We start from the raw sequence: 25,491 nt of genomic DNA on the forward strand, positions 1-25,491 counted from the left end.
TCCCTGCCTCTCCTTGTCCTCACTGGCTTTTGGTGAAGAGGAAAGAAAAGATACGCACCCATGCCAGGCGCACAGTGCTGAACGTCGAGCAGTGACTTCCCTGGGCAATGGAGATTCTGTACAGTTTAACTGGATGCATCGGCAACATACAGTGCAAGGCTCAGGGACAATCTGCAGTGAGCAAGGCTGGCTTGTTAGTCTCAGGCAGGCATTGGACTTTTTTGTCTTTATTCTATGAACAGCCTGACAAGGGAGACATCATTATCCCGCTCCACAGATGGGGTCACTGAGGCTCATGCGTGCCCTGGCCCAAGATTCTGTAGCTGGCAGGTGGTGTGGGACTCACACCCAGGTCTGTCTGATGCCAGATTTCATTACTATACTGTGAGGTTTTGGAAACATTTGATTTGTTCAAACAAGCAGTCGAAGGACATAGGTTCAAAAAGAACCAAATTCTGGCTGGGCACGGTGGCTCACGCCTGTAATCCCAGCATTGGAAGCCGAGGTGGGTGGATTGCCTGAGGTCAGGACTTCGAGAGCAGCCTGGCCAACATGGTGAAACCCTGTCTCTACTAAAAATACAAAAATTGGCCAGGTGTGATGGTGGGTGCTTATAATCCTAACTACTAGGGAGGCTGAAGCAGGACAATCGCTTGAACCCAGGAGGCGGAGGTTGCAGTGAGCCGAGATTGTGCCACTCCATTCCAGCCTGGGTGGCAGAGTGAGACTCTGTCTCAAAAAAAAAATAAAAAATAAAAATAAAATCCCCACCAGAGTTGGGCTCTCATTGATTACAAGCTTGTCTCGAAATTAACCTTCCTGTCAGGTGGGGGCTCCCAGATCCTCACCTGTGGAGACAAACATCAAACCAACTGGAACCCCACCCTGCCTGGGGAGGATCCCATGTCTCCCCGGGACGTCGTGGACTTCAAGGAAGCTTTGCTGCAGAGGGAATGGGGCCTGTGTCTTTCACTCTTCCCTCCTCCCTGTGCTCCCCCTCTGCATGCCCCACATGGGTGAGTGCAGAGGAGGCTGCTGGCTTTCTGGTGAGTGTGCTTACTCCTGCCCGGGTGGTGGCCATGGTGTTGATGTGACAGCCAAGGGAGCAGCTCCAGGGTTGGCTGCTCTGGAAATGTGCTTTGGCAGTGGCCTTGGGGAATCTCCAGTGGCCCTTTCAGTCCCAGCAGTCCACGGCCTCGCCTCCTTCCGCCAGGGCCCCCGGCCTCCTGCTGTCTTCTCTGCCTTCGTTAGGTGGATTTGCTTGGCTCTTCCCTCGGTCTGCTCCCAGATGTGCAGAAAGACTCTTTGAAGCTCAGGTCTTCCTTCTGATCAGGACTGTCCTCCTGAGCAAGAAGCCACAGTTCACAGTGGAAAGCATGGTTCTCATAGAGATACTAGAGCGAGCATCACCACATGTTCTAGAGTTGTCCGCTGGTCTTGGCAAATGGCACGTGGTGGGGTGGGGCGCTGTGGGATGAGATGAGGCTTTAGGGTAGGGTCTTTAGGGTGAAGCCTAGGGTGTGCTAGGATAGCGCACTGCAGGATGTCGCCCTGCAGGAGGGCACAGCGGGACCGAGAACTGTAGGGTCACTGCAGGACCATGTGCCATAGGGCCACTGTGAAAAGCAGGTTTGCCCTAGTGTGCCATGCATGGATTGCTAACTCCAAGGTGAGGTCGGGACATGAGCACACAGTCCTGGCAAGAGGAGGGAGATGAGGCTGAGGCGAGTGGAGGACCTTTCCTAAGGCTGCAGGTGCCAAGCGGTGGACCCTTAACTTGGACCCAGACTGCCTGATGTGGAGCCTGTGTGCTTTGCCATGAGGCTAGGCTGCTTTCTCCCAAAAGAGGTGTTTTTACCTTCCTGCCGCTTAGTCTGCTCTCACCCACTGCGTGTGACACACTAGGAAGTGCTCTGTCCTGGGCAACAGAGCGAGACTCCATCTCAAAACAAACAAACAAACATATGTGGAACCAGAATGACCCTCCAGGCAGTGCATCTAATTCTTTATCTGAGGAATGCCTCTCCTCACTTTTCACTCACTGACTCAGGGAGTCCAGGGCTGGGATGACCTCCAAGTGTTTGATCCACAGCTGTCATTTTACCAGAAGAGAAAGGGAGTTTAGTGACCTCATTGAGTCCATGGGGCCAGTTTGTCACATGGCCAGGATGAGCTCCAGGACCTGTAGAAGGAAAATGCTTCTAAAGAGCAGTCTGGCCGGGCACGGAAGCTCACGCCTGTGATCCCAGCACTCTGGGAGACTGAGGCCAGTGGATTGCTTGAGCGTCAGAGCAGCCTGGACAACATGGCGAGACCCCCATCTCTACAAAAAAAAAATACAAAAATTAGCCGTATTTGGTGATACATGCATGTAGTTCCAGCTTCTTGGGAGGATGAGGTGGGAGGATCACCTGAGCCCGAGAAGTCACTGAGAGGCTGCAGTCAGCCGTGATCATGCCACTGCACTCCAGCCTGGGCGACAGTGAGAGCTTGACTCAAAAAAAAAAAAAGGAAAAAAAAAGCGGCCTGGAACAGGGCGGTCTTTGCAGGCTTACCTTCTGCAGGTTTAACCTTAACCACAGATTCTACCTGGGCCCCCCTTTTCCCTTTCTCTTATTTGGGTGTTGAAGGCTGTGGTAAGAGCATGCCAACAGGGACACAGGTGACGGAGGCATGGGCTGGGCAGAGGCTGGGTGGGAGGCTTTGCTGTCTGGGTTTTTTCACCCTGGAAAACAAGAGAACAAAAGAAGCAACTTGTGTTTCTGTCTCATGGGAACTCTAATCACGAAGGGCTTGGATTTGATCGCCATCGGCACTAGGGTCCAGAAGGAAACCACAGCTCGGGAAGGCTTCTGAGGACGTGAGCGGGCAGCTCTCTTTTCAAAACACCTAGAGAGTAGAACCCTATCTCTACTAAAATTACAAAAAAATTAGCTGGGCGTGGTAGCAGGCACCTGTAGTCCCAGCTACTTGGGAGGCTGAGGCAGGAGAATGGCAGGAACCTGGGAGGTGGAGCTTGCAGTGAGCTGAGATCGTGCCACTGCACTCCAACCTGGGCGACAGTAAGACTCTGTCTCAAAAAAAAACAAAAAAAAAAACACCTAGAGAGAGTGAGTTTGCAACACAGATTTGCAGGACTGGTGCCTACAAGTAGAGAGAGTTTTTTAAACCTTGTATGAGGTTAGGATTTCGGGTTTCTCAGGAGCCAGGTTTAATAAACCTATAGCAAGTTAGTTTCTCAGTCATCCTACAGTCATGAAATGCATTATTGTGCACACACAGGGTTTAGATTTGTGCAACCCAAGTGTAGGTATATTGTTTACTTTCAAATAAAGACTCAAAGGGACATCGTATCCCTGAGTCTCCTCTTGACAAGCACAGTATTTTGGAAACTCTTGGCAGTAGTTCCAGTTCAGTATGGGGCTTGGTTCTCATTTTAGTCCAAGTCAAAGCAGCTGAGGGTGTTCTACCCCAGTGTGTCAGGGGGACCTGTCATAGGCATGTCCTCTACTTGATTCCAGATTTAACCCCTGAATGATTCAGGGGGATTTTAGTGCACATCAGATCTCAGATGCTGACTTGGAAGTGACGGAAGGGCCATAGTTTCTCTCCCCTTTTTGGCACAGGGCTAGAACAGCTCCCCCAAGCAAGAGTCTTTTATCCTCACTGATGTTCATGTGATTCAGGGGCAGCCTGTGCAGGAGAGGATGTGGACCACCCAAAAGCCAGGAGATGGAAGGAGAACAGAGTTTCGGCGTCAGAAGGTGCTACTGCAGCTTAACTGTGGGATTCCAACACGCCCGCCCACCAAATCCTCGTTTCCTCATCACCATCCGTATGTTACCATCCTGTAACATGTAACATAGGGATGGTGATGTCTGCTTACTGGGGTTTCTGCTGGGCTCTGTGCAATGCTCTTCAGGGTTGTGCTATGGAAGCTGCTGAGCACCACATGCCTTGGAGGTGGCCAGGCCTGGGTTTGCACATCTGGAGGCATGAGGTGGACAGATGCGGGTCTGGGGCTGGGGATTCGAGTGGGTGTTGAACTCTCTGTGTTCTTGGAGGGTGGCCCTGAGATGTGCTGGGTCTCGCCTCGATTTTAGGTGGATGTAGACTTACATAGAAAATTGGGCATGTTGGGGGACGGGCTGAGTTCCTCCTTCCTGCCCCTCTTCCCAATACAGAGGTTAAGGAAGGAGTGTCTCTGGGCAATGCTGGGACACTTCACAGGAACCCTGCATTTCTGAACGCTTCATGGAAGCAACTTTGTGCAATTCAACACTTTTTCTGACTTTTCACCAGCTCAGGTGCTGGGGCCTCCCTGTGGTGATAGCACAGATTACAGTTTCCTCCATTGGCCTTGACCTTAGAAATTATGTAACTATTGATTTAAAAGGTTTTTTTTGTTTCTTTTTTTGGCAGTGGTTGCAATTTGTATGGTTTCCGGGTTTGAACATTGGAGTTACTGTATCAAGGCGTATAATGCTGAATTGGATTCAGAGATTATTGGGTTGAGAAGATTCCGTGGGTCTGTCTGACCTGCCCTTCTCACTCTGCAGCTGAGGAAATGGGCCCTGGGTCCCGTCAGGGACAGCAGAGTCCTCATGCCTTCTGGGACCCTTCCCTCCTTCCCTCCTGCCGTCAGGGCCCTGCCTGAGGGACAGTGACACTCCTACCCCATCACGTTGGTGCCGGCAGTGAGCAGTCACGTATTTGTGTGGTTGTCATCTTGGAATGATGTGCCATGTGGGAGTTGAATAGCTTTGCCCAGTGAGTTATATAATGCTGTTTATATGTTAAGTTGCATGCCAGGCTTGCACGGTCAAATGATAAGCGTGACATAGGGTCTGAAGCGACAGCCCACTTGTAGGAACTGGGCCAGGGTACTCCAGCATGGCATTGCAATGGGAGTCACTGTATTTTGGATGTGTGGTCTGGTCAAGATGTGGGACACATATAGTCAGATCCTGGTGGGTTCATATAAGACCCAGGACCATGGTCGGTCAAACTCCTTGCTGTTCTCCTCTGAGATGTTGGCTTATTGAACACTTTTTTGAAGTAAATGGGACCCTGGTTAAGCTGAATTTCCCCTTGATGGGATTGGTTCTATTAGGATTGCATCTGAGCTGCTTGAATTTGAGTCTTACATGTACAGGTTGTATGAATTAACCTAAACGGGTTTTTGATGTATCATTTCCTTACTTTTCGGAGACTTCATTTTAGTGCATTCAGTTTGCTTCTGGGATTGCATTCTAAATACTTTTTTTTTTTGTTTATTTGTTTGGGACAGAGTCTTGCTCTGTTGCCCAGGCTAGAGTGCGGTGGCACGATCTCGGCTCACTGCAACCTCCTCCTCCCAGGTTCAAGTGATTCTTGTGCCTCAGCCTCCTGAGTAGCTGGGATTACAGGTGTGCTCCACCACACAGGCTAATTTTTGTATTTTTAGTAGAGACGTGGTTTCACCATGTTGGCCAGGGTGGTCTTGAACTCCTGGCTTCAAGTGATCTGCCCACCTCGGCCTCTCAAAGTGCTGGGATTACAGGTGTGAGCCACTGTGCCTGGCCGTATTCTAAATACTTTTTATACACACTGACGAGTTGTCCTCTGAAATCTTGCGTCTGTTTATATTTCACCAAAACTTTAAAAAATGTTTTCAAGATTTTTATTTTTGCTGCTCTACTAGGCAAAACAGTAGTCTCCTGTTTTGTAGCTGTCTAGTCTGAGCTGTGAAAGGCTTTGGGTTAGGGCTTTGAGAAGATCAGAGGAACATGTTTAGAGCCTCCTGCAGCTTTGTGGGCACAGGGGATGAGCAGGGGGTGCACCTCAGAAGTCGGGGTGGGCGGGGTCTGGAGACCACGGGACTTCGCTTGACCAGGTCTGCCCAGCACGGGCAGTGGCCATGCAGTGCCAGGCTGGGTTCCAAGCCATTGACAGAATTACCTCAGTGAATCCCTGGACAGCTCCATGAGACTGGCCCTGTCTGTTACTATTCTCACTTCAAAAGGCAGGAGACAAAGAAGTGGAGTGACCAAGGGGCTTGCCCAGGGAAAGCAATGAGGAGGTGGACCCAGGGCTGAGCTCACCAGCACCTTGGTGTAGAACTCAAGAGCACACCCCTAGATCCTGCCCCTGTCTTGGGAGGCTGAGACGATGATCTCTGCTGTTTTGGAATTGGTACTAGGCTTTGCATTGCTATGATTTCAGGAAAACATCTGTATTGTTGGTCTCCGAAATATACATAGAATTTGTTTTCTGTTCATTTCTTGCCAAAGGAGTCCAGGTGAGCTGCACCTGCCTGAGTGGGATCCCAGGTGTGATCGGGGGTGTTGATACCTCTGATGGTGGTGTCTGTGGGCCTGCTTTGATCGGGGAGCAGGAGGAGTGCTGGAGGCACTGTGTCCCCCCAACTCGGGGGTCTCTGGGCTCATGTGTGCAGCATTACCTGGCTTGGGCCAGAAAGAGACTTCGAGGGAGCCCTGTAGGGGGTGTCTGGGTTTCCCCATTCACCACTGCCATCTGACAAGATCGCTTCCCTCTTTGAGCCCGAATTTCCTCACTTCTGAAATATTGGAGAGCCTTCTTACTCATACAGTTGCTGGGCATTTTTCCTGAAATAGTAGATCTCTGTCACCATAGTATATAACAACCCTTATGCACAAGGAAGGGTTATATAACTGTAAAGTAATTATAACCCGAGTCTTTTCTCTCTGTTGAATAGGCTCTTTAAAAAAGAGTAGGTATGATTGACAATTCCTGAAAGTCACTCATTAATTGGTTCTTTCAAGTAAATAATAGCAGCCATGATAGTCATAGTGCTGGTGTCATCTGGCACCTCCCATGTTGGAGGGCAGGGCACTGTTTGCAGGCCAAGTGATGCCTACCTTGCCCTGACTGGAGGGTGGCCTCACTGGCTCCTGTGGAAGCCCGTCCTGATGCTGGTTAGTGGCATTGCATCCTCTGGTGAGCTGAAGCACACAGCATGGTGTAGACCCTTCTGAGGTGATAAGGTGAGCTAGCAGTTATGATTGACTTGCAGTTTACAATTAAACTATGGGACAGCTGTCATTGTTCCCTCTCAGTGGTGTCTGTGTCATGTAGACTGGCAGGAAAGGAAACTTCAAAATGACCCTTGTTTTGTTATTTGCAGGCTCCAGGGAGTTCCACACTGTCCAGTTCTCTCTGCTATGATAAACCTCTGTGGTGAGTGTCTGTGTGGGTCATGCATTCCTGTGTCTCTGGCTGTAGGTCAGCTCTCCACAGAGGAAACTTGGGCATGGCATCATTTTATTCTGTAGAAATCATAATTTCTGTTTTGGTTGTAAACATTGCCAATCAAAGGTGATACAGGCCACGTTTTCTATCCGTTTCTAAATGCTGTGTCAGGGTCAGAAGCCCAGCTGGTAGAAACACCTGTGATTGTCTTTGAATAAATAATTGCACTGCTGAGGCCTGATTGTGCAAGTGTCACTTTTCGGGGAGACTCCAGGGTGTGCTGGCAAGAGCCCCTTTAGAGCAGATGATGGGGGCCCTGAGCCAGCATTTTCTGGAGAGGCACTCACTGTGGATCCTCATGACCGTAGGAAGCGCTTCATTTCTGTTCTAACAGTGTTCAATTTGACTTGGAATTAAATCCATGTCTGATAAATAAGGTAGAGAAAACAAAATCCTTGGGAATTGTTTGGATGCTGATTTGAACAAATCAACCTTAAAAAATAAATGTATGGGCCGGGCGCAGTAGCTCACGCTTGTAATCCCAGCACTTTGGGAGGCTGAGGTGAGGAGACCATAAGGTCAAGAGATCGAGACCATCCTGGCCAACATAGTGAAAACCCATCTCTACTAAAAATACAAAATTAGCTGGGTGTGGTAGTGCATGCCTGTAATCCCAGCTATTCGGGAGGCTGAGGCAGGAGAATCCCTTTAACCCGGGAGGCAGAGATTGCAGCAAGCCGAGATTGTGCCACTGCATTCCAGCCTGGCGACAGAGTGAGACTCTGTCTCGAAAAAATAAAAATAAATAAAAATAAAAATAAATGTATGGTATTGGATGATTGATGTTATTATTTCTTTTCAAGGTGTGATAATGGCATTGTAGACATTTTAATCAAAAAGTGCCCTTATCTTTTAGAAATCAATACTGCAAGATTTATAAATGAAATTACATAGTATCTGGGATTGCTTTAAAGCAATCAAAGTGGTGGAGGAGATTGCTGGGGGTACTGATGGACAAAGGTTAGCTGTGTGTCGGTAATTTTGAAGGTAGGTGATGTGGGTACATGGAGGTTTGTAAAACCATTTTATATGGTTTTGAATTTTTCTAAAATTAAAAGAAAGAGAGGAACACATAGGAGTAGTAAAAATGAAAACCCCAAAGCTGGTGGCAGCACTTTGGAGGGACTTAAGGACACGTCCTGTGGACCCATGCCTCTGGCTTTACCTCATGGGGGCACCGATTGGGTTTGACCCCATCCCCTCTCCCTGGAACCTTTTCCACCTCCTCCTGGATACCACCCTCAGCCCTAATGTTAGGAGCCCTCCTGGGAGGGGCTCAGGCCTCCCTGGGAACCACAGGGCTGGTGGAGAATCTGTGGTCTGTGGGAGGCCCTTGTCTCCAGTCACATTGGGTGCCTGGCTCCCACACTGCCAGTCCTGCCCACGTCCTCAGGCTGCTGGCCATGACATGACCATTTCTACCCTCTTCCCTCTTCCCTCCTCCACAGTCTTCATCTCACACTTGGGGACCTGCCCTGGCCACCTGGGCCCCTGGCTGGGTGGCCAGCCCCACATTCTACTCTGCATCCACCTGGCCTGTGGTTAGCTGGGTGGCGTCCCAGCGGGGCCCCATGGAGCTCTTAGCCTTCTGATAGGAGTCTGCTGAGTTGCTGCTCAGTAGATGAAAGGCCGCTTTGATTATGCCCCAGCTGGTCCTCTCTCCACGTGAGGTCCTGCCTCCTTCTTGGGCCTGCAGGGTCCTCCACGACCATAGCTGGCCACCTCACCAGCCTCATCCTTGGCCGCACCTGCCCCAGGATGCCACATACGGACACGAGGAGCTGCTTGCTGATGTTTGGCTTCTGCTCACACCATCTCCGCTTCCTCCCGGCCCCCTCCCGGTGCCCCTTCGTGCCGACCTTGATACCTCGGAGCAGGGTTGAGGCTCCCACTCCAGGAGTCCCACCTGGAACCCTGTTCCTGCTCCCAGTGAAACCACAAAAAGTCCTTCCCGCCTTCGTGCTTTTGCATCTGAGCCCATGTGTCACTGCTCTGAGTTGCTTTCTCTTTGTGCGTTCCCTGGCTGCAGCTTGCGGTACCCTGTCATGCCCTGCTAGGAAAATTCAATCTTATGCCCCTCCCCACACTGCCCGCCGTTATGGGAACACAGCGCAGAGGCTGTGCACACTGTAAATTCCCGTAGCTGGCCGCCCAGGTGCTGGTGTGAACACCCAGGGGATGAGTGTCCGTCGTCTTCACCTTTTTCCTAGGGGATGTCTGTTGTCTCCTTACCCTGCTTCTGATCTGCCCACTGCTCTCTCACAGGCTCGTCATCCTGAGTCCCACCATGGAGGAGGGCCATGGGCTGGACCTCACTTACATCACGGAGCGCATCATCGCCGTGTCCTTCCCCGCCGGCTGCTCCGAGGAATCCTACCTGCACAACCTGCAGGAGGTCACGCGCATGCTCAAGTCCAAGCATGGGGACAACTACCTGGTGAGAGGTGGGCAGCTCCGGGAGCCTTTGGGCAGGCTCTGCAACAGGCACTGTGTAGGGATGGGCACTCACAGAACACTGGTTTACACATGAGGGAGAAGCTCAAGGGCCTGGACTCACACAGCTGTCCATGTCGCCCTCGTCCTCTGTCTCTCTGCTGCCACGCCTGGGGAGGAGCCTTATGTGTCTCTGTAGGTAGCTTTCAGGGACACACAACTGCTGACTGCAGGGATGGCTGTTGCCTCATCCTGCACTCATCAGTGAGGCTGGCTCCCCAGTGCCTTGGGACATGTACCCGGCCAGCCACCCCTGCACTCCCATGCTGCATCCCTGGTATCAAAAGACAAACTTGTGACTCTCCTCCTGAGCCAGAAATTAGGAAGACAAATTAGGTGGGCACCCAAGAAACCAGGGGCTGCCCTGGAGACAAGGAGACAGCTTGATTTTCAAAACACACGTGTCGAGTTGATGGTGGAGCCACATCTGAGGAATAATACAGAACAGCTTCTCACCATCTCTCACCCTCTGATTGGCCCCTTGTTTTCTGTTCCCATGGTTGGTAGCCCAGGTGGAGGCTGACTTCCTTCTGCTGTCAACAGTCACTAATGGGATTGAATGACAGCTCCCTGGCACCCTCTCTCTACCTGCCTTCTTATCTCTAGTAAGGAGGCCTCCTTATCTGTGGTAAAGCTAATCTGCCCCGCAAGCCTACAAGGTGGTCATTGTCTTCCTTGTTGGTCTGCTCCAATGACTGGGGCACCAGTGGCTGGGAGAGGTGGACCCAAGTGGCAGAGTAGGATGTGGCCTCTGTCTGATGCCAGAGCAGCCCTGGCCCGGGTGCTTCCTGTGTCCTGACCCCTCCCCAATCCTTGATTCACTCAGGCTCCTGCCTCTTTCTCGTCTTGAAGCCCATCTTGTCTGTGACCTGGCAGTGGACAGGAAGTGGTGGCCAAGCCCCATCTGATGGTGGTGCCTCTCACCAGGGGCCCTCTCCTCCCCAGGGCTTCCTCCTTCATCACTGAGGCAGTGTGCTCTGCAGGACCATGGCTCCTTCCTTTGGAAGCCACTCCCAGGCTGGTCAGCACATCCCGAGTCTCCTCTCTGGCCATCCTTCCCCTCTTCCCCAGTCCACCTTCCCCAAAGAGACCATGCAGAGGGCCTGGAGCCCTGGCCAGCACCTGTCTGTGGGGCCTTGTCGGGGCCAGAGCTCTCCCTGCAAAATGGCTATGGCAGGGATCTTTTTCTTGTGCAGGGTTAAGAAATGAACTGTGGGTCTCAAAGCAGCGCTCCCCCCTTGTCATAAACAGGGCTTGCTGGGTGACCAGGACAAGCCCCCACCCTTCACTTTCCTCACATCTCTGACTCTGAAGTGAGAGGGATGTTTAGTTAATTTTTAAGGCTCCTTGTTGCTGGAACATTATTGTTATTATTTTTTTCATTTTGAACTACTGGAGTATTTAGCAAGGTTCCACAAATGGCTGTGATTTTTTCAGTGAACTTAGGCCGTGGCTCTTGGCTGGGCATGAACTCAGCCCTTTCCAGGCCTGGGGCCACCAGGCCATAGAGGAGGGACTGCCTTCCCCACCATGTGCCACCTCTCTATTGGGTCAGTTTGTGTTGTCAGGAGCAAGACCATGGAATTTATTTTATATATATATGTATATATATTTTATATTATATATTTTATATGTGTGTGTGTGTGTGTATATATGTGTACATATATATATCCTGTATGTTGGGATATTTTGTAGCCATGAGAATTAAAAAAAATAGTAACACGGTAAATTGCCTGGTTTAATACTAGTTAACGAAGTAGAATATAGACTTTATGTGTAAGGGTTCTGTATGCCATCCTTATCTTATTTATTTTATTTGTTTTGTATTCTGTGACCACACACGTCTATATTTTTCAATCTTTTCTGATCCTCAGTACCTGGAAGGGAAACATCATGTAAAAATTCAGTGTGTTTTCTCCTTTCATCTCTGATGTCAAGGATTTGTCTAAAAGCTTTTTATCCCCCAATTTGTGAGTGTGAAGATTTTAGATTTTTTTTTAAAAAATTAGTATTAATTAAAATTAAATAAAAATTAAAGTATTAATTTTTTAAAATACTAAAATCTATTTTACACAAGGCATTTTTTCTCTCTTTTATAGGTATTGAATCTTTCAGAAAAGAGATATGACCTTACAAAGCTTAACCCAAAGGTATGGAGTTCATCCCTTTATATTCTGCATTTTTGAAAAATGTAAACAATGCTTATTTTGTGCAAAAATAATTTGCTACTAGTCTTTGTGGAATGTGACTTGATAAGGAGTATTAGGAATTGTTCATATCAATTGTTTTAATTACTTTTTTTTTCAGTTTGAAATAGAGATTCATAGGAAGTTGTGAAAATAATACAGAGATCTCCTGTAGTTCTCACCCAGTCTTTCCAGTGGGAGACTCTTACAACACTAATAGTAAAATATCTAGGTCAGGAAGTTGGCATTGGTATAGTCCACGGACCTCACTCACATTTCCCTGGTTTTGCGTACATGTGTGTTTCTCGGCATCGTGTGTATAGATGATAAATACTACATATATATGTATAGAACAAATCTATACACGTGATTCTTCCTCCTCCCGCCTCCTGGGATCTTTCATATATACTGCATATATATATGCATGGAACAAATCTATAACAAATATATGTATAGAACAAATCTAAACTGCATCATGTGTATAGATTTGTTAAGCCACCACAAACAAGAGACAAAACATTTCCATCAGCATGGGGCTCTCTTCTCCTAGTATCTCTTTATGGTCATAGTAATCCACTCCTTTCATGATAATTTTCATTTTTTAAAAAATTGTTAAAATTTTTTCAAATTTTACTTTAAGTTCTGGGATACAGGTGCAGAACGTGCAGGTTTGTTATATAGATATACATGTGTCATGGTGATTTGCTGCACCTATCAACCTGTCATCTAGGTTTTAAGCTCCTCACGCATTAGGTATTTATCCTAATGCTCTCATTCCCCTTGCCCCTCACTCTTCATGACCATTTTCAATAGCAAAGCTTGGGATAATTTTAAGACTCAGTCAACATAAGTTGTGGTAATATATGTATGTATATTCTATATGTTGAAATATTTTGCAGCCATTAGAGTAACAGAGCGGAAACATGATAAGTTGCCTATTTTAATACTAGTTATCAATAGTAGAGTATAGAATTTATGTATAATGGTATCTCAATTATGCTAAATGTATATGGAAAAGAGACTAAGGGATTCATGAAAACATTGCAGTGGTTATCTTTGAGTGGTGGCAGCGGTAGTGACTTTTCCTACTTCCTGGCAGTTTTCTGAAATTTCCAACAATCTTACACTATTTCTACGACTTTCATCGTAAGATAGAGCCCCTTGTCCTCGCCCTACTGACAAAAGGAAATCAAAGGAAAAGCAACACCCCCGTGTGGCCACAGGCCACTGTGGACTTCTGTGTGCCTCAGGATGCTCAGAGCTGCAGTTCTGTACCGAGTCACTGTGTCTTTAGCACATGGTGGTGATTTTCTTTGTCCAAGCACCAAACTTAATCAGGGTTTTGAAGGTTCTTCCTCCTTAAGTCCTGCCTTTCCAGGAGATTGTCTCTGAGGTGTTGTCTGCACAGTGTGGGAGATGGCTGGCTGCACTCTCCAAACTGGGATTTTAACCCGAGTGGGGAGATTTTGGCAGCAGCTTGGGCCTAGGAGGACTGCTGTTTGAGATCTCACTGGACTGCAGCCCTCTTCACACAACCTGCACCATCGGCAACTCAAAGACCTTTCTAGAATTGTCACCCCAGCTGCAGAAGAGCAGATGAGCCCCTAGAGGAAGAGGCATCACGTGGGCAGTATAATGCTTTATTTTTTCTTCCCAGTGAAGGAAGTTGGTCCTCGTGCTCACTGAGTTTTAGGAAAGGGTCACCCAGCATGTTCTTTACTCCCAAATGAAATGTATCGATGATGAAAGAAGTCATTGTGAGATGGCCTCAGAAGGTTTCAGGAAATGGAAACTGAGGGAGCTCCCCTCTCTTGTTGCAGATCATGGATGTGGGCTGGCCGGAGCACCACGCACTGCCCCTGGATAAGATGTGTACCATATGCAAGGCACAGGAGTCCTGGCTGAACAGCAACCCCCAGCATGTGGTCGTCATTCACTGCAGGGTGAGCGCACCCCCTCTCACATTTGGGGGTCTGGCTAGGCTTTAGCCTTTGGAGTTGAGATGGAGAAAACTGCTGCATATGAGCACATTTCCGCTTTGAGCTGGTGGATGCGCTCCTTATGGGTTTGTCTTTAGGTTTTCCTACTTGCTCTTAAAGAAGGAAACAAAGAGTTATCACACCTCCCCAAGTTTGGCCTTAGAATTTATAGGATTGTGGTTCCTGAATGTGTAGCTGGACATTTGAAACTATTGACCCCAAATTGACCACAGTTATGAGAGCAAATCGTTTCGTTTTTATTAAATTTTATTTTTCATGGAAAGCCCTCCTTTTCAAAACAGCTATGCCTTTTTCAGATGGACTGTGTCAGACTTTCCATGCCGTCTTGAGTTATGGTAATCAGTTGATGGACTAGATGATGGCATGATGCCATTGCAGTAAACATGTCGTCCTTTCCACGTGGAGCCATTGCAGTGCAGATGTGGCCTGTGCATCTTCACAGAGTGGCTGGGACTGTCTGTGTGTCAGCCCCAGCAGGCTTGGTGGATGCCGGCAGCCCGGGTGCATAGCTGGTGGGCACTCCTCCTCCTGGCTGCATCGGGTTCCTTCCATGCTTCCTCCTCCTACCTCCTGGGATCTTTCCTCTTAATTCCCAGTTTTCTCAGCTGCTTTGCACTGCTCCTCAAATGTGATTGGTGTTGAAAGGGGTTGGACTGAAAGCAAACTCACTGAGGGGTAAGCGTGTGAAGCTTAACCCTCCTGCCAGAAAATTACTATTAGAGAAAAGCTCTTATCCCAGTCACACCTTGAGTCAGGGAGGAATCCTTTGGGAAAGGATGTAGCCAGTGGGCTGGGGTCGCTGTTCATTAATGGGCAGCTCCCTGTTTTGTGTGTTTGACAAAGCATTCTTAGGACCATCAAAGTATCTAGGAAGTGTTGACGGTTCAAGATAGAAGTGTTTTTTTTTTTTTCCCGGACTCTTTCACACTAAAAAACTGCACAGAAATCCATTGTATTATGGAATTTAGTTTGAAAGAAGCTTCCATTTGAGTTATGTTAGACTCTCAGTATATCTTTCCCGCAAAGGCACTAGGTAGGCTGGCCTGTGGATGCTGTTTACAGCTGTAAGGCATTTGATGACCATTCGATGTGCAGAAAACTTCCATCAGGGACACACAGATGTTATTTGCTTCTCTCTGGTATTGTCTCTTTCCTCACATCTAACTTGATCATATTTTCCCCCCAAATGGACAGGCACACCCATTAGGACCACCAAATTGTCTATGATGACCTGATCTTTTCAAGCATTATGTTAAATTATGGATCCTCCACCCAAATTTTGTTTTGGTGCAAACTAAGAGAGAGAAAAAGAGAGAGACAGAGAGAGAGAGTCAGACAGACTTTTAAATCAATGTAATTCTTGTTAATTAAAACAACCTATGCTTTTCAGGCTTGGTGTGGTGATCTTGACACAGTGAGCCTGATATTGATGGATCATCATTGCCCAGGATCACGTAGCAAGCTGTTCTAAGCAGCATTCCTGAGCTGTGAGCCTGGGCCCAGCAGCAGCACCTGTGGAAAGTGCAGGTTCTAGGGCGCACCCAGACCTGCTGCCAGCTGCATTGTCAGAAGACTCTTGGAGTTGCTGGACTTGAAAAGTGCCATCCTTGGCCATTTATTCCATTTTAGTTGTTGTTCACTTCAATTTTTTAGATGAAATTGAAAGAAATGATGAGATTATTTAAAACATATGGGTCCTAGTGGGGACCACCTAGAGCTTTCTAAAATTCATCATTTTGCTAAGCAACTTTAGGCTTTCTGGACAGCTCTTGTTAGTGGAATTCATGGGAACATGTTGAAACTTCTCAGAAGTGATTTGCTAATCGCTTGCCCTCTTCTGGTGCCATGTAAACCATTTTTGAAAAGCTTAGAAATTGTGCCCTGAGAGATAAGCCCTCTTTTAATTTGAAATTGCTGATGTCGATGTTAACAGAAGTTCATCATCATCACTGCAGGGGTGAAATCGCTGACATTTGGCGAAATCCGCCTGCTTTGCAGAATGCGCGTATCCTTCCACACATGCCAGGAATTTCTAGCATAGCTGGGCGTGTCTCAGCCTGGGCGGGAACAGAGTGAGGGTCAGTCCTGCTATGCTTCCCATTCTGCTGGGTGATGCAGAGGCTTGTGTTTGTGTGGGTGTGTGCAGTCTCCTCCTCACCCCTCCACATCCTGGTTATTGACTGACCAGAAATGGCCTGCAGTTCTTTTGGGAGATTTCATCCACACCATGCCTTTTGTTTCTGAGTCCATGGTGAAGAATACCCATGGAAAATTGTGCAATTAGTGATTCTGTGATTTTTGTTAAGAACAGTTCCAAGTCCAAAAGAATGCAGCTTGCACTAAAACGTAACAGTCCATGAGCCTATCGTGCCCTCTTGTGTTTTCTACATCCTGTGAGCTAAGAGCTTTATTTACATGAACATTATATGAAGATGTCCTACTTCAGTTCCATACGTAGTTTGAGTGGAACATGGCCACCTCCATCTGTTCACGTACATCCATGGCTGCTTCCACCCACAATGCAGGGGTAGGTTTGAATGGTTGAAACAAAACTTTGCAGCCTGCAAAACCTTAAAAACTTACTATTGCATTAAGAAAGACCTCATATCAGGGTACTGCTGGCCTTGTAAAATGAGTTTGAAAGTGTTTGCATTTCTTCAGCTTTCTGGCAGAGTTTGCAGTAGTCTGTTTTCTGTTACTTATAACAGAATATGTGAAACTGGGTAATTTGTAAAGAAAAGGAATTTATTTCTTATATTAAAATTTATAGGAGCTGAGATGTCCAAGCTCAAGGGGCTGCGTCTGGTGAGCGCCTTCTTGCTCTTGGGGACTCTGCAGAGGTCCTGAGGCTGCACGGGGCATCACATGGCGAGGGGGCTGAGGGTGCTAGCTCAGGTCTCTCTTCCTCTTCTTAGAAAGCCACCAGTTCCGCTCCTGTGATAACTCGTTAACCCATTAGTTAATTAATCCGCAGATGTATTAACCCATTCATGAAGGCAAGGTTCCCCATGACCCAGTCATCTCTTAAAGGCCTCACCACTCAATACTGCCACATTGGAGATTAAATTTCAACATGAGTTTTGGAAGGGGCTAATATTTAAACCATAGCAAAGTTTTCTCTTTTTTACGATGATGGAATTCATCAGTTAAGTGATCAGGTCCTGGGCTTTTCTTTGTCGGAGAGTTTATATTACTGATTCAATCTCCTTACTTGTTATTGTTTTGTTCAGATTCTCTGTTTCTTCATGATTCAGTCTTAGTAGGTGGTATGTGTCTAGGAATTTATGAGTTTGTTCCAGGTTATCCAATTTATTGCTATGTAATTGTTCATAGTTTTTTGTGTTTCTTTGTGTCTAAATGGCATCAGTTATGATGACTGCTCTTTCATTTCTGATTTTGAGTTTTCTCTTTTTATGTTAGTCTAGGTAAAGATTTGTCAATTTTGTTAGTCTTCAGGAAACCCAACCCTTAGTTTTGTTGATCTTTTCTATTGTTTTTCTAGTCTCTCCTTTATTTGTTTCTGCTCCAACCTTTGTTTTTTCCTTCCTTTGCTAATTTGGGGTTTAGTTTGTTCTTTCTTCCTTCAGGTGCAACATTAGGTTTTTTGTTTTGTTTTGTTTTTTGAGACAGAGTCTCACTCTGTCACCAGGCTGGAGTGCAGTGGCGTGATCTCGGCTCACTGCAACCTCCAACTCCCTGGTTCAAGTGATTCTCCTGCCTCAGCCTCCCTAGTAGCTGGGATTACAGGCACGTGCCACCACAATGAGCTAATTTTTGTATTTTTAATAGAGACGGGGTTTCACCATGTTGGCCAGGATGATCTTGATCTCCTGACCTCATGATCCACCCACGTCGGCCTCCCAAAGTGCTGGGATTACAGGCGTGAGCCACCGCTCCCGGCCTAACATTAGGTTTTTTTATTTGAGAGTTTTTTCTTTTAACACAGGCATTTATTGCCATAAACTTTCCTCTTACAACTGCTTTTGCTGCATCCCATAAGTTTTGGTGTGTTGTGTCTCAATTTTTGTTTCTCCCAAGATATTTCTAAACCTCTCTTCTGACTTTTTTCTTTGACCCAGTAGTTATTTAGGAGTATGTTGTTTAATTTCCATAAACTTGTGAATTTTCCAAGATTCCTCCTGTTATTGATTTCTGGTTTCATACCACTGTGGTCAGAAATGATACTTGAGGCCAGGCGCGGTGGCTCATGCCTGTAATCCCAGCACTTTGGGAGGCCAAGGCGGGTAGATCACCTGAGGTCAGGAGTTCGAGACCAGCCTGGCCAACATGGTAAAACCCCGTCTCTACTAAAAATGCAAAAAAATTAGCTGGGCGTGGTGGCATGCACCTGTATTCCCGGATACTCGGGAGGCTGAGGCACGAGAATCGCTTGAACCCAGGCGGTGGAGGTTGTAGTGAGCTGAGATCATGCCACTGCACTCTAGGCTGGACGACAGAGGGAGACTCCATTAAAAAAAAAAAAAAGAAAAAAAGAAAAGATACTGGATATGATTTCAGTCTCCTTAAATTCGTTAAGGTTTGTTTTGTGGCCTAACGTGCCATCTATCCTGGAGAACCTTCTGTGTGCACTTCAGAAGAATGCATATTCTGATGCAGTGTTCTGTATATGTCTGTAAGGTCTGTTTGGTCTAAAGTGCAGGTTGAGTACCCTGTTTTCTTATTGGTTTAGGTGATCTGTCCATTGTTGAAAATGCGGTACTGAAGTCCCCTATGGTTGTGGTATTTCTATCTGTCCCTTCAGATCTTTTAATATTTGCTTTATAGGCCGGGCGCAGTGGCTCATGCCTGTAATCCCAGCACTTTGGGAGGCCGAGGCGGGGGGATCATCTGACATCGGGAGTTTGAGATCAGCCTGATCAACATGGAGCAACCCTGTCTCTATTAAAAATACAAAAAATTAGCCGGGCATGGTGATGCATGCCTGTAATTCCAGCTACTTGGGAGGCCGAGGCAGGATAATCACTTGAACTTGGGAGGCGGAGGTTGCCGTGAGTCGAGATTGTTCCATTGCACTCCAGCCTGGGCAACAAAAGCGAAACTCTGTCTCAAAAAAAAAAAAAAAGAAAAAAATAATACTTGCTTTATATATCCATAAATAGTGCCACAAAAGCGATTGGTAATGGGGTGAATGTTACCACCATGTGTGCCTGTTTTGGCTGAAGTGTTGTTTCTTTGTAGGTGAATTGCTGTCAAATACAGTTTTATGCAAGAGGCATACTAGTAGCCAAACTGTTAATAATTTGCACGTGCCAGGATTCAGCTGCAAAGAGTGTATCAAGTGCCCGCATTGAGTACCTATAAGGCATGCTCTTGACTTTCACTGACAGAGAGGATGCTCCTGGGTGACATTCATGTGTGACTGGGCTTATCAGAATTGTGACTTGAATTTGATCAGTAGTTTCTTCTCAAGAAGTTAGGGAGCTACATATTAGAGGCCCTGCCTTTTTGGCTTTATATGATTCCAGATAAGGGGTTGGCAAATATTTTTAAAAACAGCCAGATTAGGCCGGGCGCGGTGGCTCACGCCTGTAATCCCAGCACTTTGGGAGGCTGAGGCGGGTGGATCACGAGGTCAGGAGATCGAGACCATCCTGGCTAACATGGTGAAACCCCGTCTCTACTAAAAACACAAAAAATTAGCCGGGCGTGGTGGTGGGCGCCTGTAGTCTCAGCTACCTGGGAAGCTGAGGCAGGAGAATGGCGTGAACCTGGGAGGCGGAGCTTACAGTGAGCCGAGATTGTGCCACTGCACTCCAGCCTAGGCGACAAAGCGTGAGACTCCGTCTCCAAAAAAAAAAAAAAAAAAAAGAGCCAGATTGTATTTTACACTTTTCAGTCCCCGTGGTCTTGCTGCAAATACTCAAACCTACCCCTGCAGTGAGAGTGAAAGCAGCCCTGGATGTAGGTGAACAGATGGGAATGGCCATGTTCTAGTCAAACTTTGTATATGGACAACTGAAATCTGAACTTCAACACATTTTCACATGGCATGGAATCTTCTCTTTTCAAAATTTTTTCTTAATAGTTAGAAAATGTAAAACTACTCTTAGCTCACAAGTTGTGGGAAAGTAGGTAATGGGCAGAAGTAGCTCCTGGGCTGTGGTTTGCAATCTGCTGTTGTAGGTTGTAAGAGTATGGTCTAGAAGGTGGCACTCTGTGGCCCTGGGTGAGGGTGGCCTGTCCAATACTTTCTGCTTCTCCTGCTGGTGTTGCTGGTCTGTGGGCTGGGCTGTTGGTGTCTGTGGTTATGGTTTGAGTGGGTCCTTTTCCAGAACTTCTGCCTGGGACAATGGTTCCTCTATGTGTAGTGAGGGCGGGCTATGGGGGTGTACGTGGAGCTCAGGTGCTGGCAGTGCTGCCAGTGAGCTGGAATCTGTGTCCCATCATGCTGAGCTGTGTTTGCAGCCCTGATCGTTGTCAGCCCGTTAGCAGGCAGGCGTTCACTTCTGTCTGACCTGGATAATTAAGTCATGCTAATTGCTGCAGCTCCTGGCACAGTTTCTTCCAGCCTAATTGGGTAAAATGACAGGCAGCTGCTGTGTTGGTCTGCCCTCCTGGGCTTCTACGGCTGCTCCAGTTAGCACCCGCTCTTACTGTTTGCACCCAGCGTGCAGGTTCGGTTCCCTGTTGCAGAGACTCCAGTTGCACTGGGTACTGACTTTCCCAGACAGGAAGGCTGTGGGTAATGCTGGCCTTACCTCCAAAGCAGGCTCTCTATTATTTTGTCCACTAGTGAGTCTTTTCCTGTTCTAATTACATCTCTGCTGTGGGATTTCAGAGAAAATCAGCTGATCTTTTGTCTCCTGCAGGGCGGGAAAGGATGCATAGGAGTGGTCATATCATCCTACATGCATTTCACCAACATCTCAGCCAGGTAGGATGATGTCAGCTCGCTGTCTTCAGGTGCTAAAAGCTGAGCCTGCATGGGGCTGAAGGCTGTCTGCGCAGGAGCTGTTCTGGATACCAAGGGCTTGGCTGACCTGTGTTTCCCATCCCCCAGTGCTGGGGTGGTCAGTGCCTGGAAACCCAGTTTCCAGTTAAGCGTTTACACTTGTGAAAGTGGCATTTTCCAGGTTGGGTGACTATGTATGATTGATTCTAAGTACTTCCATGGAGGCATTAAAAAAAAAGTGGCCCCACTGTCCCTTGTTCTTTAATAGAGAATTCTCTAATAAAAAATAACAGAGATAAAAGTCACGATTATGAAAAGAACAGAGTGGTCTCACTAAATCAGCTCATACCTTGTATATAATGATGGTGACAGCCACCTCTTTTGCAGGCACTGGGCCTCTGGGAAGTATACTGAATATTTTCCTTTTCTCCCTGAATTCTCCTAACTAACCCATGAGGCAGTTAGTATCATTCCCATTGCATGGATGAGGGAGGTGAGGCTCAGAGGAGCCAGGCAGCTTGCTCACGATCCCACAGCCTAGGAGTGGAGAGCCAGGTCTGGGCTGGTTTCCATAAGATGGAACTGTAATCATGGAGACTTTGGAGGTGCCACTTGGGTCCCCTTAGCCAGACATGACACAAACACGGCAGGGCCACAAGGACCTCAGCCCTATGCCCATCCTCCTGGCCTTGGGCAGCTGTGGTGTACACCTGGACCCTTCCCAGAGTGCAGATCTTCACTCTCGCTGAAATGCAATGCAGAAAATATCATTATTTATGGGGTCTGCATTTGCATCTGCCCTGTCTTCTCAATGGCCTCTTTGTAAAGCCTGAGCTTTCCATTCTGAGGAAATAGAAGCCTATTCATATCAGCCGATAAACCTTTTCCTTTCTAGCACCAAGGAGTGAAATTTGACTTTCTGAATGTTTTCTCTGGAAACCAACTGGGGAGTTGGTGTCTGCCAGGGAGGAAACCAACCCCCAAGTGAAAATCAGATACCCTCTTGGTGAGAATAATCATCGGTGTGTGTGTGTGCCAGGAAAATCGAGATTCCTGGGCACATCCATCCCTCAATGATGCCAAAGACATTTGGTTGGTAACTAAACATAGCCTGGCTGGTTCTGGACAGAGAGCACCTGAGCACTTCTGTTTTTTTTTTTTTTTTTTTTTTTTGACAGACTCTTGCTCCGTTGCCCAGGTTGGAGTGCAGTGGTGCAATCTTGGCTCACTGCAACCTCTGCTTCCCGGGTTCAAGTGATTCTCCTGCCTCAGCCTCCTGAGTAGCTGGGATTATAGGTGTGTGCCACCATGCCCAGCTAATTTTTTGTATTTTTAGTAGAGTCAGAGTTTCACCATGTTGGCCAGGCTGGTCTTGAACTCCTGACCTCAGGTGATTATTCGCCTCGGCCTGCCAAAGTGCTGGGATTACAGGTGTGAGCCATCACGCCCAGCTGCAACTGAGCATTTCTATCCCCAGCAAAGTAGTACTGCCTGAACCGAAGTTCCATGCACTGTGGGTAGTCCTGGATTTTTTGGGAAGGGTAGATGTCTTAGGGCTAAAAACACCCCTTTGACCTCTTGCTACAAATTCTGTTTTCTCTCAGTAGTCAATATGTATTTCATCTGCATGTGTCAGGCAATTTACATGAATCTCTCTAAGCCTCAGCATCCTTACCTGGAAAATGATGGTAGTCCTACTTCCCGGAATGTTGTGACAGTTCAACATATGTTACACAAAAAGCACTTAGAACAGCATCAGTACTCAGGTATTGGCTACCATTAACGCTGCTGTGATTAGTAGGAGTAATAGTATTAAGTGCCTTTCAATTAAATGGGCTGATACCACATGCTCTTTGTGACTTGCTTTTCTACATTAATATCATTTTATACGCATCGTTTCCCGACATCATTTCAGTGGCAGCATAGCACTTTATTCAACGGATATGTTATGTATTTAAGCATTTGTTGATTTTGCCTATCCAAGTTGCTTCCAGTTTTGTCAGTTTTGTGTGTGTGTGTGTGTGTGTGTGTGTGTGTGTTTAAGACGAAGTCTCACTCTGTCACCGGGGCTGGAGTGCAATGGCGTGATCTTGGCTCGCTGTAACCTCCACCTCCCAGGTTCAAGTGATTCTCCTGCCTCAGCCTCTCAAGTAGCTGGGATTACTGGCACCCGCCACTATGCCCAGCTAATTTTTTGTATTTTTAGTAGAGACGTAGTTTCACCATGTTGGCCAGGCTGGTCTTGAACTCCTGACCTTGCGATTTGCCCACCTTGGCCTCCCAAGTGTTTTTTTTTTTTTTTTTTTTTTTTTTTTTTTTTTTGGTAATTAAGGTTGCTTCCAGTTGTTTTCTACTGCAAAGCTTGCCATGATGAACACATTCTTATACATACATCTTTGATCATTTCTACAATGTTCCCTCTTAGATTATATTTCAGAAGTAGAGTAATCCCAGATAGCACAAGCACATGTTTGAGATCTTTATCACAAACTGCAAACAGAAGGAAACAGAAACTTCAAGTCACCAGAGAAGAAGAACATTCTTGTATCAACACCATAAAAATAAGAGTTATAAAGACAAAACCAGTACTAATATTATTACTACTACTAATATTACTATGGAAAATAAACGTTGGTCAAAATGTATTCTCAGCATTTCATAAAACAAGTAAATTTCAGAAAAAGGAATGCTTAAAAGTCACTGGGAGGCTATGGAGCTGCATTCTCCTGCTCAGTATGTGATGGACTCGGTGCTAAAGTGGGCCCTTCTGTTTGTAACTGCGCCACCAGCACAGCCCCTTGCCTAGTAAATGCACGTAGCAAGTTGTCCATTTTATAGCATTCTGTGAAAGTCAAATCACACTCAACTTACTTTTGAGTATGTTTCTTTCTCCTCCTGCCTGTCTCTCTACCGGTATTTTTATGAAGTCCACAGTGCTTATGTACATCATTTTTCTAGAGGGGCACAGACACGTTTTTCTAAGTAAGGGGCCCACTTTATCAGGTGTTGTTGTTGTTGTTGTTGTTTTGAGATGGAATCTCACTCTGTCACCCAGGCTGGAGTGCAATGGTGTGATCTCTGCTCACTACAACCTCCGCCTCCCGGGTTCAAGTGATTCTCCCACCTCAGCCTCCCAAGTAGCTGGGATTATAGGCACCCACCATCATGCCCCAGTAATTTTTATTTTCGGTAGAGCCAGGATTTCACCCTGTTGACCAGGCTGGTCTTGAACTCCTGACCTCAGGTGATCTGCCTGCCTTGGCCTCCCAAAGTGCTGGGATTACAGATGTGACCCACCACACCCGGCCTATCAGGGTTTTAAGGAAGCATTTGGCCCAAATGAGTTGGAATTGTTAAGACACTGCACTCATATTCCAGGATTTGTGCTGAAGTCATATCAAGAAATCCCACGAATGCCCTGCTGTGAGATTTCTGGAAGTTTCTGTCAGACACTAACTGTGAGCACTGTGGACCTGGCATTGAAGGTCAACTATATTGTTGAAAAGCAGGGTTACTTTCAATCACTTCAAAAACAATGCTGCAGCCCCGAGGCCTCAGATACATTTCCAACCCCGGTGCCCTGCAGTGTTCTCAAGCTCAGTCCTGGGAGTGACATACTGGTGGGGCACAGGCTGGCCCACTTGTGTCTTGAGGGTGCCTCTTGGGACTTCATGGGGGGGTCCGTTGACTCTCCTGCCCTGGGTTGCTCCCTGCATCCTTGTGGTCCTGAGACTTGAGTCTGCCTGCTTGTCTTGCACAGAACCCACTTAAAATGGTCTTTATTTAGGACGTAGGGTGGCCAAGGGACAGTTTTGGACACCAGCCCTACCACTTGCCTGCTGAGATGCCTCAGTTGGTTCTTCTGCAAGCTGGGTATTCAGCACTCTTAAGAATCATATCTTTAGATAAGGAGCTGTTATTTCAGATGAGAATTCTGACCCTGCACTATGGCTCCACTTTGAGCACAGTATATTCCTGCAGGGGAAATGAAGTCTAACAGGAGACAGGTGGATTGGGTATGCACAGGTGCAGCAAAGGGTGAAGCCCCCTGTGGGAGCTGGTCGCTTTCAACAGCCATGAGACACATCCCCCATCACGCACCCACGTGGTGTGAGCTCCATTGAGTTATCTCTCTCTCTCTCTCTTTCCCCTCCAGCGCCGACCAGGCCCTTGACAGGATTGCAATGAAGAAGTTTTATGATGACAAAGTTTCAGCTTTAATGCAGCCTTCCCAAAAACGGTATGTATACATCCCCAAAGCCAGAGTGAAGAGGTGAATGAAATTTTACATATAAAAATGTGAAAACAGAAGAGGCATCTCTTCTGTCCCAATGCCTAAATGGTATTCTTGGGTCATGCCAAAGACTGTGAAGGTGGTGGGGAGGCTTGTCCCTCCCAGAGGTTAAGGACCTAGCCATCCTGTGTGTCTGTGGTGAGAGAGAGCCCCCTATGCTGCTGGCTTGCACTGACAGGTAGAGGGAGGACTTGCTCCAGTTGGCATTTTCCTCTCTTGCAGTGAGTGTGTTTTGATTTCCATTATTATGTTGGAACTTGGTTCTATTGGCTAGACCAGGGGTCAGTGAACTCTCTCTGCAACAGACTAGAGAGTGGATATTTTAGGCTTTGC

The 25,491-nt window shown here is 47.1% G+C and overlaps 1 protein-coding gene across 30 annotated transcripts in view; it reads left to right on the forward strand.

Moving 5' to 3' along the window:
* Positions 1 to 25,491, forward strand: part of LOC129051300 (tensin-3-like) — a 151,528-nt gene that overhangs the window by 84,389 nt on the left and 41,648 nt on the right. For 26 of the 30 annotated variants that reach the window (XR_010138178.1, XR_010138167.1, XR_010138168.1 and 23 more), the window contains 6 exons: positions 7,148 to 7,200; positions 9,538 to 9,709; positions 11,865 to 11,915; positions 13,772 to 13,894; positions 20,782 to 20,846; positions 25,021 to 25,104. Coding sequence is in view for 18 of the 30 variants with exons in the window: in XM_063718509.1 (XP_063574579.1) it covers positions 7,148 to 7,200; positions 9,538 to 9,709; positions 11,865 to 11,915; positions 13,772 to 13,894; positions 20,782 to 20,846; positions 25,021 to 25,104 (548 nt within the window). In the remaining 12 variants the exon portion in view is untranslated. The remainder of the gene's footprint in view (positions 1 to 7,147; positions 7,201 to 9,537; positions 9,710 to 11,864; positions 11,916 to 13,771; positions 13,895 to 20,781; positions 20,847 to 25,020; positions 25,105 to 25,491) is intronic. The other 4 variants (XM_063718510.1, XM_063718519.1, XM_063718518.1 and 1 more) reach the window with 2 other exon arrangements.

The sequence above is a fragment of the Pongo abelii genome, chromosome 19 (genome assembly GCF_028885655.2).
Source record: "Pongo abelii isolate AG06213 chromosome 19, NHGRI_mPonAbe1-v2.0_pri, whole genome shotgun sequence".
In the NCBI taxonomy this organism is placed as follows: domain Eukaryota; kingdom Metazoa; phylum Chordata; class Mammalia; order Primates; family Hominidae; genus Pongo; species Pongo abelii.